General features: G+C 40.6%; 1 protein-coding gene across 4 annotated transcripts in view; it reads left to right on the top strand.

Moving 5' to 3' along the window:
- ASPH (aspartate beta-hydroxylase) overlaps positions 1-17,823 on the top strand; it is a 219,281-nt gene that overhangs the window by 163,753 nt on the left and 37,705 nt on the right. For all 4 annotated transcript variants that reach the window (XM_059394635.1, XM_059394634.1, XM_059394636.1 and 1 more), the window contains 3 exons: positions 3,304-3,402; positions 5,487-5,576; positions 10,969-11,106. In XM_059394635.1, the coding sequence (XP_059250618.1) occupies positions 3,304-3,402; positions 5,487-5,576; positions 10,969-11,106 (327 nt within the window). The remainder of the gene's footprint in view (positions 1-3,303; positions 3,403-5,486; positions 5,577-10,968; positions 11,107-17,823) is intronic.

Here is a 17,823-nt window from a genome sequence, read left to right as displayed (position 1 = left end):
TATCACTTGACATAATACTGTCTAGGTCCAGCCATGTCATTCTTTCTCATTCTTTTTTATGGCCGAGTAATGTTCCATTGTGTATGTATGCCATATCATCTGTATGCATTCCTCTATCAGTGGACACTTAGACTGCTTCCATGGTTTGGCTACCGCAAATAAGCCTGCAGTAAACATAAGGGGGCAAATATCTTTTTGGATCAGTGTTTTCATTTTCTTTGTCTTAAATACCCAGTAGTATCCAGCACTGAAACTACTGGATCATGTGTTTTTTGTTTTTTGTTTTTTGTTTTTTAAAGGATATTTTGATAATATTTATGTGCAGTACTTTTTGTGATTATATGACTTTTGGTTTTTTGCTGGCATTGTATCATGCAGAGAGTTTGTACTGGAAGCCGAATTGTCAGCTATACCAGTTTTTTGTGGTGGTCTCTGCTGTGTGCTTGTATAGAGACAGAATCCGTATCATATTAATATTAATCTCAATTTGATCTTCTTAGAAATTTTATAAAGCCACTTGTCATATCGAGAGGCTCTGTTGATTACCACTAGTTAATAAAACCCACACATTCATTGTGCATCTACGTGTAAACTGTGAGAAGCACAGGACCTTTTGTGATTTGCCTCCTGCCCCCTTTTCCTGGTCTCATTCCCTTTTGCTTCTCCTCGTCCATTATTTATTTATTTATTTTTAAGGATTTTATTTATTTATTTGACAGAGGAAGAGACAGTGAGAGAGGGAACACAAGCAGAGGGAGCAGAAGAGGGGGAAGCAGCCTTCCCACCGAGCAGGGAGCCTGATGCGGGGCTCGATCCCAGGACCCTGGGATCCGGACCTGAGCCAAAGGCAGATGCTTAACGACTGAGCCATCCTGGCACCCCTGGTTCATTATTTTTTTTTTCTCTCTTCTCCTGTGCCTTGAATACCTCCTCCCCAACAATCCCCCATCTTCCCTTGGCCTGGTGAACTCCTATTTATCCCTAAACCCCTTTCAGACCTTGCGTTTGCCATACCAACCCTAGAGCAAGCCAGGTGCTCCTCCTCTTTACCGCCACTTGCCTTGTGCCCATCGCCGTGGCTGCACTCACCATTTTGTATGACCACTGTCTGCTTGTGAATCTGTCTTCCTCCCATGACTGAGACATACCTTGAGAAAAGACAGTGTATCTCGCTTATATGTCCAGACCCTAGAAGAGCTCTGTGTATTCTAAAATATCTGGCAAAGGAATACATGTGTTAATTACTTGAGAGGGTGATTGTCATCTGTGTAGCTGCAATCATTGCAGTTCAATTCCAGAAGTATTTATTGTGCTCTTGTTCAGCGTCAAGCTCGATAACAGGTGCTTGGAAGGTGAAGAAGAAGCAGGGTCTGTGCTTGCAGAAATCTGGTTGGGAGGAAAGCCCAACGTGTACTCATCTATTCAATTACTATAGCTTTCTTGATGACCTGCCATGTGCTGGGCACTGTTCTAAGCATTGGGTGATCAGCAGTGAGTGCAATAGACAAAATCCCCGCACACCTTACATCTTAGTGGGAAAAAATAAAAGATTAACAAGTCAAATGGTGATGAGCACTATGAAGAAGGGGAATCAGGATAAAGAAGTCAAAAGAGTGACTAATGCACAAGGGATTCATTCTGTTCTATAGGGAATGGTTGGGGGTTGGTTCACCAAGATAGTGACCTCTGAGCAAAGACTTCATGCAGGTGAGGGAGTGAGCCATTCTGATATCTGAGAGAAGAGTATTTGAGGCAAAGGAGTACTGCACATGCAAAGGTCCTGAGGCAGGGGTGCCTTTGACTTGCTGTGCAGGAGCAAGGAATCTAGGGCTCCTCAGGGTGGCTGGAAGTGGGGGTCAGGGCCTTAAGAGAGGAACCCAAAGAAGTAGAGAGGCCCAGCTCAAAGGAGGCCCAGAAGACTGTCCTTAGAATTGGTCTTTTACTCTGATTGAAATGGAACCCATCTGGTTCTGAACAGAGGAAGGGTGGGGTTTAACAGAGTACTTAGTGTGCTCATTCAGGGTCCCCTCTGGAGAAAGGGCTACAGGAGAGCCACTCTGGGGGTGGAGAAGGTCTGCGGTTAGGAGGCTTGTGTGAAGACACAGGGGAGAGGTAACCAGATGGGGACCAGGGGGCAGTGGTGAATATAGTGGCAGGGACATGATTCTGAATATTTCTCGAAGGGAATGTTGACTAGATTTGTGAATGGATGAGGTGCAGGACCACATACAAACTGAAAAATTCTGAAGTATCAATCGTGTGCACTGTGGACTCTTGGAGGGGAGGGGGGTCCGCTCTCCCAAACACTTGGTCATGTATAAGGAGCCTGTGGTGGCTGCCACTGTCTTGTCCCACTCAGGCTGATGGATGACGAGAAGCTCCAGGATATTCAGGATATCCATTTTTACATTCACTCAGCTCGAATCTTCACCCTTCACTTTTGTTCCATGCATGAGTTTGTCTTTGTGGCTTTACAAGTTGAAAGTTGTTTTGATTTCTCACTGCTCATATTGAATTTAAAGGCATTCTACATAATTTATCTTTAATTATAATAAATGGATATTATAATAAACAGTGATTTGATTTATATTAAATATTTACTTGGGTTTTATCACAGAATATTAGATTTGCTCATCAGTTTATCTTCAGTCCTTAAAATGGTCTGGGCCTTCAAGAAATTATTATTAAATGAACAGATCATGATAGATGGCAAATGCAAATCTAAATTTGCTCTTATTTAAGGCAATGTATAAAGTATACATACAAACAAATATAACCATTCAGAGTTGACTTTTTTTTTTTAAGATTTTATTTATTTATTTGACAGAGAGAGAGATCAGGAGTAGGCAGAGGTGGGGGAAACAGCCTCCCTGCCGAGCAGAGAGCCCAATGCAGGGCTCAATCCCAGGACCCTGAGATCACGACCTGAGCCAAAGGCAGAGGCTTAACCAACTAAGCCACCCAGGCACCCCCAGAATTGACTTTAAATAGAGCAATTTTAAAGCCGCTTTTTTCCCTGATCACTAACAAAAGACTGAGGTCATATCAGTTCACAGAGAGCTTTGCTGATTTGCATTGTTCAATCAGTGCTTTCATAGTCACTGCCTTTTCATTCATTTTTTTCATTGACTAGAAATTTGGGGGCATTTAAACTTAATATGGCAATGAGACAAAACACTAGTGTTTTAAGCCGTGATATCATAATCCACTCCAAGCACAGCAAAGCTAATTAAAATTTGTTTTGACAGCCATTTGTAGAATTTGTAGTCAGTTACAATAGTTTTCTGTTTCCTTTGAGTTTAGGTTCTGAATGTGACACCAAACGACGGCTTTGCTAAAGTACATTATGGCTTTATCCTGAAGGCGCAGAACAAAATTGCTGAGAGCATTCCCTATTTAAAGGTAACTGTCCTGCCCTTCCTCTGTTTTTCATCTTCTGATTCCTTCGACTCATCTGGACTCCCTTGATTATGCATTGTTGATTGATCAGCATGTGCTGCTGAGTCTTTTCATCTTCAGAATGTACACCCTCTGACTGTGACATTTCTAGGCAGTGATTGAGGCTGTTGGATATAGAAATGCCAACCATGTCAGCAGAGATTATGTAGAGAAGACATTCTGAAAAAATTCCTAAAACTGTATTAGTTTGTATTTAAATGGGAAAGGTAGACCAAAATTACCAATAGGATAGTTTAAAATATAGGCAACATATTAAATGTTCCTTTTAGTGTTTAATTATACATTCGGTCTAGCTCGAACAGAACTCATGACAACCTATATGAAGTATGAGAACCATTGTTGTCTGAATAGGTCAAACCCTAAAAAACGTGGTAGCTCAAGATATTCAGATTAAAATATGCTGTCTTGTTTTGTCTTCTGTATCTAGTTGTAAATCCTTGAAGATGCACCAGAATCACAGGCCTGGTCTAGCTAAGGGCTGTTCAGCAGAACTTTCTGTCACAGTAGGAAGGTCCTTTATTTCTGTGCTCCAGTATGTTAGCCACTGGCCACGTGTGCCTTTTGACACCTGAAATGTGGCTAATATGACTGAGGAACTGGATTTCTAGCTTTCATTTTATTTCATTTTAATCAAAATAGTGATGTGTACCTAGCATCTACCATGTTAGACAGGTAGATGGTGGAATACTTGTGAACTTTTTTTTTAAGTAGCAATATACATCACACTTCCATGATCTCTTTCTTTCACATGACTTCAATCAGAGATCTCAAATGGCAACCCACTGATTGCAAATAGCTTGCATGTTTTATTTGGCCAGCAAAGTTCTATTAAAAACAATTTTCATTGCTTGTTTTAGTTAAGAATCTGAGCGTTTTATTTAATCATGGCAATTTCTGATTTCTCTTGAAAGATCACATCTGGCCCATATCCCAGCACAGGAGCAGAGCAATGCTGTCCCCTTGAGGTGGCCTGCACGTCACTGGCATCTCTAAACCTTTACATTCCCTGCCAGGACCTGCTGGACGTGTGGGTTTCTCTGACTGAAAGTGTTCCCCGCACATTTCCTCTGACATAATAAGGAATTAATAGTGTTCTCCCTGCTTCAGAGTTGGGGAAACAGAGAGCTGGGTCTATTAGTTAACTTGTCAGTCAAGAGCCCTGAACACAGGTCTCCTCTCCTAAGTGATGCTACTCCTATTCCTTGCTGCTACTGTCTAACATTATGCAAATACAGTTTCTCCCCAGTGAAAATATTGGGTTTCTGATGAAGAGACCTGAAAATGCAGATTTTTAGAAAAATGAAGATTTCTTGACATTTAGATTTTTTTTATCTTTGTCCTTTTATTTCTCTGAATTCATTCTCTTGCTTTAATAGTTTTTCTCACGCTCTATTTTTGTTGTTGTTTTGTTGTTTATATACATCTCAGTTCAGTCCGTATGTGGGAGATGGGGTAGAAATCAGCTAAATGTTTTAGCATTGGATTTGTTTAATGACAACTACATTTGCAAAGAGTCCAGCTGGCTTTAATCCTATTGGAAGTTTTGTAAAAGATTTCATTAAAAGGTGAAGGTGCATTTTTTTCGAGTAGAAAGAAATACTATTTTCAGTTGGATCTCTGTCACTTCAAACATCTTATGAACAACTAAATATTTTACTTCAAGAATAAAAAGCCTCCAGATGACATATGGTCAGATTTGGAGAGCAAACTAAATGGGATAGCTACCCAGTCACGAAATTCTTTGGGGTTGTGAAATAAGATTGGTTCCACAGAGATGATTCACATACTAATTTTCTGGGTTATTACATTGTTAATTAGTGATAAATGTATTACTGAATTTAACTTTATCACCTCTTTTTACATTTGCATTTTAAAGGTCTACCAGTAACCTAATTGCCAAACTTTAATATTGAGGTGAATTTTTCTGGTCCTTAGATTTTGTATGTTATATAAAGATGAAGTAAGTCAATGAATTACAGCCAGTATTTAATTTTTTTCATTAAATACAAATATTATCCTTTTTACAGGAGGGAATAGAATCTGGAGATCCCGGCACTGATGATGGACGGTTTTACTTCCACCTGGGGGATGCCATGCAGCGGGTTGGGAACAAAGAGGTAATGAACTTGTGAATTTTTAGTTCTCTTAATGGACATGGTGGAGTTAGGGATGGTGGGTGGCGGGGAGAGGTAACTCTGGGAGAAATTTATACTTGAAAAAATATTTTGAGCATATACTCCAAAGGTGGTGATTGAAACTATTTAGCTATTTAAAATTTGTTTCAAACAGCCCAACAACTCCTGCAGGCCTGGAAAGAACTTTGGGGATTTTTGAACTTTATAGTTTCTTTCAAGAAACTGGTTGAGTAATAGTAAGAGCAGCCTCTCAATGAGTACATGTGTACGTGTGTGTGTGAGTGTGTGGGTGCGCACTTGTGGGTATGGGCACAGAAAGAGATAAGCATTGCCCTGAAAAAAATATCTTTAAAGTCATGAAATGAAAAGATGTCTCTGAAGTTGCTTAAATATTTTAACAATATTTTAACAGTATGCCTAGACTTGTTTTTATTTTATTTTTGGATTTTAAAAAGTAGTTATTTTTAGAATGAAGCCTTTATTCAGCTGAGTCCTAAGCACACACTGAACTCAGTGATTAATTATGTAAATTACCTTCTGGTATTTAATACCAAGTTTCAAATGAATTCATGTAGCTCTAGTAATAACAGGTACTGACACCAAAAATGTAGAAGCTAAAACAAGTTACATGTTTTCTTTGTAAGTATTGCTGTTTTTTTCCGAGCCCATGTCAGCTTCTTTAAACATAGCATTAGATTATGATTAATCATGACATCATGTACTGAAGTTCCCAAACTGTCAGAATCACCATGTTTGTTGGTGGAGAGTAAAGCCCACCTTTTCTTTTACATCATCATGGGGTCTAGCCTGGGCTATACTTACAGTCCTGGATAAAGGGATGAAGTGAGCCACTGAATCTTGGTAACCATGGCATTCCATATATGTTGTAAAGTGCAATCAGCTTACAGGGTAAAAATAAAAGATAACACAGCTTTAGGTTTCTAAAATAAATAAGAACATGGAACCATCTGGAAAAGTGAAGGTTCATAAGAGTGGGGGTAGGGGGGAGGTTGTGATGGGGTAATTGCCAGCTAGACACACTAACCAGTTTGGGGTAAGAGAGATTTGGGTGATTGACACTGTTTTCTTTATACATTACTGTGCATCTGTGCCTTTCCCCTCTAACCTATCAGTCAGTCAGCTGGAGTAAAATGAGGCATTAGAAGTGAAGAAGGGAAGATAACTTGCTTATTAGCTCTCATTTTTGTGTTCCTTCATTGTTTTAGATACAGATGCCTGGTACAAATGATACAAATGCCTCCTTTGAGTGAGAAGGATAAGAAAGATTTTGCTGTGGTTTCTAACACTGCATAAATGTTCATGTCTGATTGCTAGAAATGTAATTGTCACTAATTAATGTATCTTTGAACATCTTAGGGTCCAGGGCAGAGACAGATAAAAGAAGTCTGCGATTTATTCTCACATCGTAGATGAAAACAGCCCTTACTTCAAGGGCAAGAATCCACTACTAAACATTTGTCAGGGGCTGGGGATTTGAACCTAGGGGACTGTTCTATCAGCTTAATTACCATTCGTGTGCAAAGGACTCACAGTTCTTGAATTTAAAAAACTCACAAGGATTTGTCCTTACAGCAGAACAAAATTAGGCTTTATAGGAGCCCCATGTCTGGATATCCTCGATCTCGGGTATCAAATCTGTGAATTGACTGTTGTGCTCTGAGTTTGCAAACCGGGAACCAACCGTCCTTCATGTTCCAATGCATGCAGCTCTGCTCAGACACCAAAAGAGAAGCAAAGCCCCAGCCTCTGTGCTGCAGAGGCTGACAATGAATTGTTTTTGCAGAAGGTTTTCCTAACAGGTTTATTTCAAATGAACAGCAAGAGGGAGGGAGACCCACCATGATGATCTTACAGCCTTTCAGCCGCAGCTGTGCTTAGGATTTCTAGAACTTGCAAACCCACAGCTCGTCTCCTACTCCAAGTCCAGATTCCCGTGTCTGCTGCCTGCTTAGTGTCCCCATGCGAGAGGACAGCTCACTTGTCTTCCCCTAAACTGTGGTTCTTCCTGGGTTCCATCTCTCCTTCGATGATACTGCCACCTTCTCTCCAGTGAGGTCAGGGCCAGGTTCAGGGAAGTCGGTTTCTTCAGTCTCTGGCTCCCAGCGCACCTGCCTGCCTGCTCACACAGTGTTGCCCTTTGTCACCGTCAACCCTCAGGCATGGCTGGATGAGCCTGGCTGTTGTTTCTTGCTTTAGCCTTACTTTCTTCCAGACTACTGTGTGTTCAAAATCCCTGCTCTACCAAATACATGTTATTTGTACACAAATACACATGAAGTTGTATTCCAGGGGAAGGCATTCGCAGCCCTCCACAGTCTGCCGGCAGCTGTAGTCACCACAAGTGTGTCTCATGTGCCCCACCATGCCCTGCACTCCAGGCAGGACAGGGTCCAGCTGGGGCCACACCTGACACATGGGTTTTTCTGAGCAGGGATCGTTCTTTGGACATATTATTTCTGTGTAGTGAGCAAGTGTGTGTGTGTGTGTGTGTGTGTGTAAACCATACCTAGCAGTAATTTGAAGCATAAAAGACAGTAATATTAAACACGTGTAAGAAGAATCCCCAGGTGATCTTTCTGTTTATTTCATATCCTTTATTAGAGGTCTAAAGAGGAATAGTAAAGAAAGAATTTTTAGAGGATTCTAACTTGATCATTGATGTTGTAGCAATTTGTATTGTAAGAAAGCGATCTGACTGAATTTATTGGGTCCTCTATATGATTGAAGATAATTTCTTAGAATTCCTGATGTATCATTGTCATGGTTTTGTTTCTTTAAAAGTTACATAGCAGGGGCACCTGGGTGGCTCAGTGGGTTAAAGCCTCTGCCTTCGGCTCAGGTCATGATCCCGGGGTCCTGGGATCTAGCCCCGCATCGGGCTCTCTGCTCAGCAGGGAGTCTGCTTCCCCCTCTCTCTCTGCCTGCCTGTCTGCCTACTTGTGATCTCTCTCTGTGTGTCAAATAAATAAATAAAATCTTTAAAAAAAAAAAAAAGTTATATAGCAGAGAGCTACAAAATGAAGGGTCCAGGAGGACTGACTGAGTGTGAGGAAAGACCTTGTAGATAGTTTAAACACGCCGCTGTTGGCTAAGTCACTTGCCCAGGCATCAAGCATGGTAAATATCAGGTCCAGGTCTACATTCTGACTTCTAACTCCCGAACTAGTGCTAGGAACCTTGCTGGTTTGGTTTCCTATAATATTTTTTTTTCCCCTCACTTCTGACAATGTGCCTGGTCCATGAAGTGAATTGCTGCTGACTCAAAAATAAGCATTTCAAAAAATCATCTGTGGGAATTATTATTGTTCTTCACTTTAACCCGGAAAGGTATAGGAAATACAATCCTAAATTTGAATTGGATAGAAATAACTTAAAAAGTCAAATAAATTTTAAAAGTAAAATGTATTTTTTTTTTTTTTAATTCAGACAGTGATTAGCCACGTTATGTTTCTGGCTTGTAAAGATACAACTTTGGCTACAACTAACATGTATTTCAAGGAAAACATATAAGAATGATTAGTAGATATGATCTTGATTTGAGATACTGTTGAGAAAGATAAGAATATCACTTTTGATAGATTTTTTTCTTTTTTAATGATACAAAGATAGGAGGAGAGTGGAGTAAGTTGCCAGAGCCCTGGGTTGTAGTTCAAGATATTTAGCCTTTTTAAGCCTCAGTTTCAACATTTGTAAAAATGGACATATTTGAGGTTATTAGAGAGAGCAAATGTGATTGCACATGGAAAAGTGAGTAATAAACTAAAAAGTGTTCCTGGAAATAAGAAGTGGTATTGTTAGCACACTTGACTTTCTAGTGAAGGAAATACTGACCTAAGAATTTTAAGACTTTTAAAAGGTAATATTTTTTACATTTATTTATTTTGTTTAAAGATAGTATTTATTTATTTGAGGGACAGCGATCATAAATAGGCAGAGAGGCAGGCAGAGAGGGGGGGGGAAGCAGGCTCCCTGCCAAACAGAGAGCCCAATGCGGGGCTGGATCCCAGGATGCTGGGATCATGACCCGCGCCATAGGCAGAGGCTTTAACCCACTGAGCCACCCGGGCGCCCCTATTTTTTATATTTAAAGTACATCTGGGGGTCATTTGGATGTCCAACTCTTCGTTTTAGCTCAGGTCATGATCTCTTGGTTGTGAAATACAGTCCTATGCCAGGCTCCATGCTCAGTGGGGAGTCTGCTTTGAGATTGTCTCCCTCTCCCTCTGCTCCTCCCATCAATGTGCGCACACACACGCTCACGCATGCTTGCTCTCACTCTCTCTCTCTGGAATAAATGGATCTTTAACAAAAACAATAATAAAATATATCCAGAGTTTTATGAAGATGTTCTTTTGAATATCTTCTTGATCCACCTGGTATTAAATGCCTGTATTTAATTGATCCAAGTGTGTATTTGTAATCACTCTTCAGAAAGCCCTCATTAGCTCAGACTTAGAGTCACAAAGGGATACTGTTCAGCATAGCCCTGGAGCGTCTTCCAACTTGAAGACAATGGAGTGAGCATGCGCGGTGCAGGAACCTTGCGGGAGAGCCCCTGGGGAGCATATGGTGAGGGTGTCACTGGAAGGAGACATATGGAGTGGCATACTCTTCAGCCAGCTGTCCCTGAAAAGGCTAGTCTTCTTGGAGGCAAGTTGTATCGTGTTCCAATTAGCCTAAAGCCACAAATGTTATCCCTCATGGCAGGAAAAAAACCCGAAAAGGAACAAAAATTCCCCTTTAAAAAGCCTAGTATGGGCTATTGCTATATTTATTGCCAGCTCAGAATGAGATTTCCTTTCTGTCTATTTAATTTAATGGAGGATTCATAATCTCTTACCTTGGGGTCGGCTTCTGAAATGCAGATGTGGGAAGAAGGTACATGTGAAAAGAAGTCACTTTTCCTTTTCACAATCTGATTCGGTAATCAAATATTTTGGAAGAAATTATGAAAATCATAATCCTTTCCTTTTAAAGGAAACACAAAAGTAGAACTGGAGAAATGAAGGTGAAAAGATAAAACCCATTATGGTTTCTTAGATTATTTATTCACTTAACACTTGAGTCCTAGACTCTGTGCTGGACACTTGGAGGAAGACCGAAATGAGTCCAGCCTGAGGCCGCATCACGGGAGCATAAACCCTCAGAAGGAAAATAAAAGGCAGACGTGCATTTATAAGGAAAATGCGTCATGATCAGAAACCTAATCGAGTAATGGTATTTTCACCAGTATAACCAATTTGGGCATCTGACTAGCAAACTCTTTATTTAAAAGTTACCAAAGTGATTCTCAATTTTTTTAATTAATAGAACTGCTTCCTGTGTCCATGGTTCAATCCTTCTGTTCTTTCAGGCATATAAGTGGTACGAGCTTGGGCACAAGAGGGGCCATTTTGCATCTGTATGGCAGCGCTCTCTCTACAACGTGCATGGACTGAAAGCCCAGCCCTGGTGGACCCCGAAAGAAACAGGCTACACAGAATTAGTGAAGGTGAGTGCTGACTTAGACTTGATTCTCACAAATCGTGTGTTTCCTACTCAAAGTCAGAGAATGCCTACCACAAAGAGGAATGTCAGGGAGGAGATAGGTTTTACATCCAGTGACATTTGCAAAAAGATTGCAGAAAGAATCTTTTCATCCCATTAGCCAAAAGCTCAGTTTAGATGGTGAAGAAAGGAATTTTTCTTGAAGAGCTGGCTGTTCTCATACATTTTGACTTTAGGACCCCTTTACACTTTAAAAATTATTATGGAGTGCCCCAAGGAGTCTATGTGTTGGGGAGGGGGCTACGTCTATCAATATAATTATCAGAAATTGAAACTAAGAGTAATATTTATGAATTCTTTAAAAATAACAAAAACATCATTGCATGTTAATATAAATAACTTAAAAAATAACTTTAAGGGTGCCTGGGTGGCTCAGTCTGTTAGGCATCCAGCTCTTGGTTTCACCTTGGGCCGTAATCTTGGAGGTCGTGAGATTGAGCCCCACGTTGGTTTGGGTGCTCAGCAGGGAGTCTGCCGGAGATTCTCTCTCTCCCTCTGCCCCTCCCCCTGCTTGTCCTCTCTCTGAAATAAATAAATAAATCTTACAAGTTAAAAAATAACTTGATTTTCAAGACAAAAAAATGTAGTAAGAAGAGTAGAATCGTTTTATATTTTTACAGATCTCTTTGATGCCTGGCATAATACAGGATAAGAGGATTCTCCTATCTATGTATACATCCATCAGAGTGATGATTATGTCATATGTCAGGTAGCATCTGGAAAATTCCATTGTACACCATGAAATATTGAGTATGAAAAGGGCAAATAACATCTTTATATTATTGAGGAAATAGTTTTGATCTTGCAGAACCCCTAAAAGGGTCTAGGAATCCACTAGGTATCCCTGGACCACATTTTGAAAACCACTACTTCTGACTGGATAGGGGAAAAAAAAGAAAAAAAAAAAAGAAACAGCAAATACTTTTAGAATATGTTGTAGCAGATTTGTAGGATAGAGAAACTGAGTGATTCTGACAACTTAATGGAAAAACAAACAAACAAAAATGCAAGAGAAAAATTGGAAGCTTTTATTTTGGTAAATTAAATCCAAATGGTAAGAACATCTGCTTGGTAATTTTGGTAGTGGCTGGTCAGAAGTTTATGATTGCTTTGGTAAGCTCTTTCTTCTTGTTAGATGTATTAATAAAATGGGAGGTTTAACTCATAGGGGGGTTTTTTGTGTTTTTTTAAAGTCATTTTTATTAACATATAATGTATTATTTGCCCCGGGCTGCAGGTCTGTGAGTCGTCAGGCTTTACACACTTTATTGCATTCACCATAGCACATACCCTCCCCAATATCCATAACCCCAGCCACCCTATCCCTCCCACCCCCACCTCTCCAGCAACCCTCAGTTTATTTTGTGAGATTAAGAGTTTCATGGGACACCAGGGTGGCTCCATTGGTTAAGCCACTGCCTTTGGCTCAGGTCATGATCTCAGGGTCCTGGGATCAAGTCCTGCATTGAGCTCCTTGCTAGGCAGGGAGCCTGCTTCCCTCTCTCTGCCTCTGCCTGCCACACTACCTGCTTGTGCCCGTGCGCTCGCATGCTCTCTCTCGCTCTCTCTGACAAATAAATAACTAAATAAATAATTTTTTTTTTTTTAAAAAAGAGTCTCACAGTTTGACTCCCTCTCAATCCCACCTTGTTTCATTTTTTCCTTCTCAATCCCCCGCAACCCCCCACCCTGATTCTCAAATTCCTCATATCAGAGAGTTCATAGGATAATTGTCTTTTTCTGATTGACTTATTTCACTAAGCATGATACCCTCTAGTTCCATCTACGTCATTGAAAATGGCAAGATTTCATTTCTTTTGATGACTGCATAGTATTCCATTGTGTGTGTGTGTGTGTGTGTGTGTGTGTGTGTGTGTGTGTGTGTATACCACATCTTCTTTATCCATTTGTCTATTGATGGGCATCTAGGTTCTTTCCATAGTTCAGCTATTGTGGACATTGCTGCTATAAACATCCAGGTGCATGTTCCCCTTCGGATCACTACATTTGTATCTGTAGGGTAAACACCCAGTTTAACTCATAGTTTTAATAAAAATGTAGAAGATGTCATCCACTTTATAGGTTAGATGGGCCTCAGTGATCCAGCTTGAGGTTCTAACTGCCGTATAGATGTTGTTCGTATATAAGAAAACACATTCTCATGTTCAGACTGCTGGCTTTACATCTCCAGGATGTGTTTTCCAACACCACCAAGTGGTTCTCCAATTCTCAGGGGACACTGGCTGAGTGCCCTACAAATTTAACTCAATTCTGAACACTATCTGAATTCTAAAACACTATTCTGAACACTATCTGAAGGTGACATCAGGTTGCACAGGTTAAGGGCTCAGTTTCACAAGACTGCCCCCATTGCAGACACCCACTGCAGGTTCAGGTTGTCCCCTGTGCTTCTGATTGGCTGTGCGTTGGGAGGTTCCCACAGCCCCCTCCTTGGGTTCGATTACTTTGCCAGAGTGGCTCACAGAACTCAGAAATGTTTACTTTGTGAGTTTTTGTGTTTCTGAGTTATTGTGATGGATACTATAAAGGGTACAGATGAACAGCCAGATAAAGAAGTACACAGGAGGGGTGCCCGGGTGGCTCAGTGGGCTGGGCCTCTGCCTTCTACTCAGGTCATGATCTCAGGGTCCTGGGATTGAGCCCCGTATCAGGTTCTCTGCTCAGTGGGGAGCCTGCTTACCCCTCTGTCTCTCCCTGCCTCTCTGCCTACTTGTGATCTCTGTTGTCAAATAAATAAATAAAATATTAAAAAAAAAAAAAAAGAGGTACACAGGATAAGACCCAGAAGAGTCTGAGTGCAGGAACTTCTGTCCCTATGAAATGGAGTATTATCTTCTCTTGGTGTGTGTATACTTTTATCAACACAGAAGCTCATCAGATCTTGTTCAGGTTTTTGGAGAGTTTAATAAGCAGTACCTGTTTCCTCTTTCCAGTGCCTGGTGGGTGGAGCTGAAAGGTCTAACCTTCCAATCATTTGGTCTTTCTGGTGACCAGCCCCACCCTGAGGCTATCTAGGGGCCCCTGTTCTAAGTCACCTCATTAAGAGCTCTGTGCCAGGAATCTGGGACAAAGATCAAATATATGTCCTATTATACCTCAGGTCACCCCCTAGTTTTTGTTTTCATTTTTGTTTTTGTCATGCATGCCTTATAATAAGATCATAACAGTTAATAGATATTGGCGTGTTACTAGCCTTCCATTCAGTTACTAATAATTAACCTAGTCCATCATCTTACCATTTGAAAGTAGCTCCCAGGTCAAGGCCACTCAAGCTGGCAGCCCTCTGCTAATCTCCTCCAGTTCCAAAACTACAAGTGGACCTAGAAATATATGGCTTCACCTTTTCATGAATCTGGTATAATCAAGCTAAGGGACAATACCATCTCTTGCCCTGAGCCTCTTTTGAGGTGTTGAGATAATATTGGATTTCCTACTATTACAAAATCCATTCATTCCCTTACTCCCAGCTCCTGTTCCTCCTTCTCTCCATTTATGCTCAATATGTTTCCACTTCCAGAAAGGACATGACGTTTGACCACTGTGCTGGTCTCGTCTGTGGGCAGCAGTCCTAGGATAGCCAACACCTACCCTGCCCATGCAAGTAGGGTAAAGTACAGTATGTAGGGTCAGAGCTAAGAGGCCTATTCTTACCACTTTCAGTGTAGCTACTACATTCACTTATCCCAGAGAGGTGAGAAAGAAAGAACAAGACTAACAAAATATTGACAATTTTGGAATCTGGGGGATAGATACATGGAAGTTAATACTGTTCCCTCTACTTTTAAGTGTTTTACATTTTTCAATTATTTTATTTATTTATTTATTTTGCTAAAGAACATCTTGAATAAAATATATCTGTAAGAAGACTTCACCGAAGAATTTTTTTCTACTTGAGGAAAGAAAGTTTCAAAGTAGTGTCAATTTACCTACTTTAAATAGGTCTTACTTGACCATACTTATTCTGTTTCATTGTAAAAGCACACTATAATCATCATAATCCAATTGTAAAGTAGGCTGCTGTCAGTTAGACTTTGAATATTTTATAAGTCAGAAAACCATCGTGTGGTGACCATGAATGCAGATCGATTTAAAGAGGTTCTTTGTCCAAAGCAGACTTAGTACAAGAAAAACGTTTTCCTGGATAAATGTCCGATAGTTAGCACTGTCAGAAGTGCTTTCCATTGTAAAATTTCGTCCCTTCTCAGATTATATCACACTGAGCTCTTCTGATTCTCTTTCTAATATCTCATCTTCTCCTGGTCTCTCTGTGAGTTTATTTTCCTACTGTGGCTTTTTGGATGCTTTCAATTTCAAGTAACAGAAATGCAACTGGAATGTGGCTTAAGCAACAAGGAGTTTGGCTGACATTTGTGAAGGAAGCCTAGCCTAGCAGTAGGGCAGATTTCAGGGGTTGTGCACCCAGGTGGAAGGTTTTCTTGCCTCTGTACTTCCTCCCTGGTCAGCTCTGTCCTTGCACTTGCTTAAGTCAACATGGCTGCCAGCAGCCCCTGGAATGGAGGGTTAGAAAGTGTTTGAGAGCTCCATACATTGTTGAGCCACCACACTAGGCCTGAATGGTCTACTTGAAACTTCCTGGGAGACCTTGTCCTAGTGATCATAACCATGTCACATGGGCACTAACAATTACAAAAGAGTTGTAATACTGTAATACTGAGAAATTAAGTAGCTAGCCACAGGCTGGAGCAGCAGGCTTCCAGCAGGAGAATGTTACCTCTCCATCAACCAGGGAATAAAAACCTTTTTTCCTTCAGTCTGATTGAGCCAATTAAGTTACATTTCCATTCTGGATGGGCTGTGAGATTATCTTTAAGTCAATAGATCAATTCCTGGAGCCAGGGAAAGGTCAGATTTCTCCAAGTCCAGTGGATAACCTGAGGGGAAGTATACACCTGAACTAAATCAGGGTTCTTTAGGAAGGAGGAAGAGGCACAATGGATTTTTGGAGAGTGGCCTCCAGTGTTCAATGTCCTTGCTAACTGGGGACACACACTCAGATCCAAACACTGTTCCCTACTCTCTGTTTTCCCTTACTTGTCATTTTCTAAAAAACACCTGTCCACTCTGGTTCAACTGCTGTTAAAGTTTCTTGTTAAAGTCTTCTCGCTAAAACCAAAGCTGTGCTCCCCAAATGGATTTTTTTTACTCATTCTGTTCTATCTCCAGCAGACATTAACACTCAATGTGAAAGTTAATTCACCATGTAATCCCATGGCTAATACTCCGTTCCAACTTCATAGCTTTGGTCAGGGATTCAGCTTTACCCAAAATTCCAGGTTTATTACTGCATCCATATTTCTTGCCACTGCCCTTTACTGTTTTTAATTCAGGCAAAGTTCCTCCTCCTGCCAGACCATCCATGTGATAGTCTCGCCTCTCTTTACTCTTTCCTTTTCTCCTTTCCTCCTATCCTTTCCACAGCCAATTCCTGTTTATCTTTCAGATGTTAGAGAAGTGGTCATTTCTTTTAAGAGAGTAAGTTAGGAGTCCTTCCTTGCATGTATCCAAAAACACCTTATACTTTCTTTTTAAGCATTTATATTGCATTCTAATCACCTCTTTAGTTCTGTGTAGCCCCCTGAGATCATGTGCTCTAAGATAGTGGGCCATGTTTGTCATATTCACAACTAGTACAGTATCTGATACATGGTAGGTGCTCATAAATGAGGTTTGTTGTAGAAGTTGTTTCATAGATGTGTCAGAAGTCCCAGGGATATAAAAATCATACCACTTACTTTTCTTACATGTAAGCAGTTGGTACAATATCTTTGTTGGCCCTCCTGAATGTGGGGAAATTCTCTTGTATCGTTACTGCACCGGGAAGGGATGCCTAGAGAAGAAAAAGGTCCACTCTTTTTCTTCTTTGTCAGGGGGATTCTTCTTCCTGAAGGGAATTCTTTTTTCCTCAAGGGCATTTCTTCTTCTTCAGTGATATCCTTTTCTAGAAATTTTTGCTGTATAATAGGGAAGGATATTTAGAGTATGCAGAGTTCCTGTTGAAATTTCAAGTATTTAATTATGGTTATAAAATATTGGGGGATGGGGCAGGATTTGGGGATGGAACAGGGAACATCTTTGTAACTCTACCCCTGCATAAAAGGAAGGAAAGCACCGAGAAAAATTGTCAAAATCAACATTTGCAGAGCTCTGTACATTAACCAAAGAGTTGCCGCAATTTGAGGAACATTGATTCAAGAAAATCTGCTAAGCCTCAGTAAGAATAGAAGGATTTGTGGGATAGTAACTTGACTTGCTCTCATCCTTTCCTCCCTAGCTCTTAATAGACTTGAAAATTAACAGTCTCACAACACTAACTGTGAAGACCTTGAAGACCACAGCCTTGTGGCCATAAGTGTAAGCAGATTAGGTCTGGGGCTTTTACAAAGTTTCACATCCAGAACACTGTCATTATTTGACCCATCTTGTGCTGTTGAGAAACCCCCATTCTTAGGAAAACGTTGTTATTTGACCTCACTCATTAGTATGGCTTTGTCCCAGCATGTTAGTCAAAAGAATCAGTGGCAGTTTTTAAAATATGGGGGCAAATGAGAACCTGCCCCCTGCAAGAAAAGTACTTAATAAAATCTGATGAGCAGGTTGCCCATGAGAGGCTTTGAAAAGC

This window comes from Mustela nigripes, chromosome 3 (genome assembly GCF_022355385.1).
Source record: "Mustela nigripes isolate SB6536 chromosome 3, MUSNIG.SB6536, whole genome shotgun sequence".
In the NCBI taxonomy this organism is placed as follows: Eukaryota; Metazoa; Chordata; class Mammalia; order Carnivora; family Mustelidae; genus Mustela; species Mustela nigripes.
This window is presented reverse-complemented; position numbering and strand designations above follow the sequence as displayed.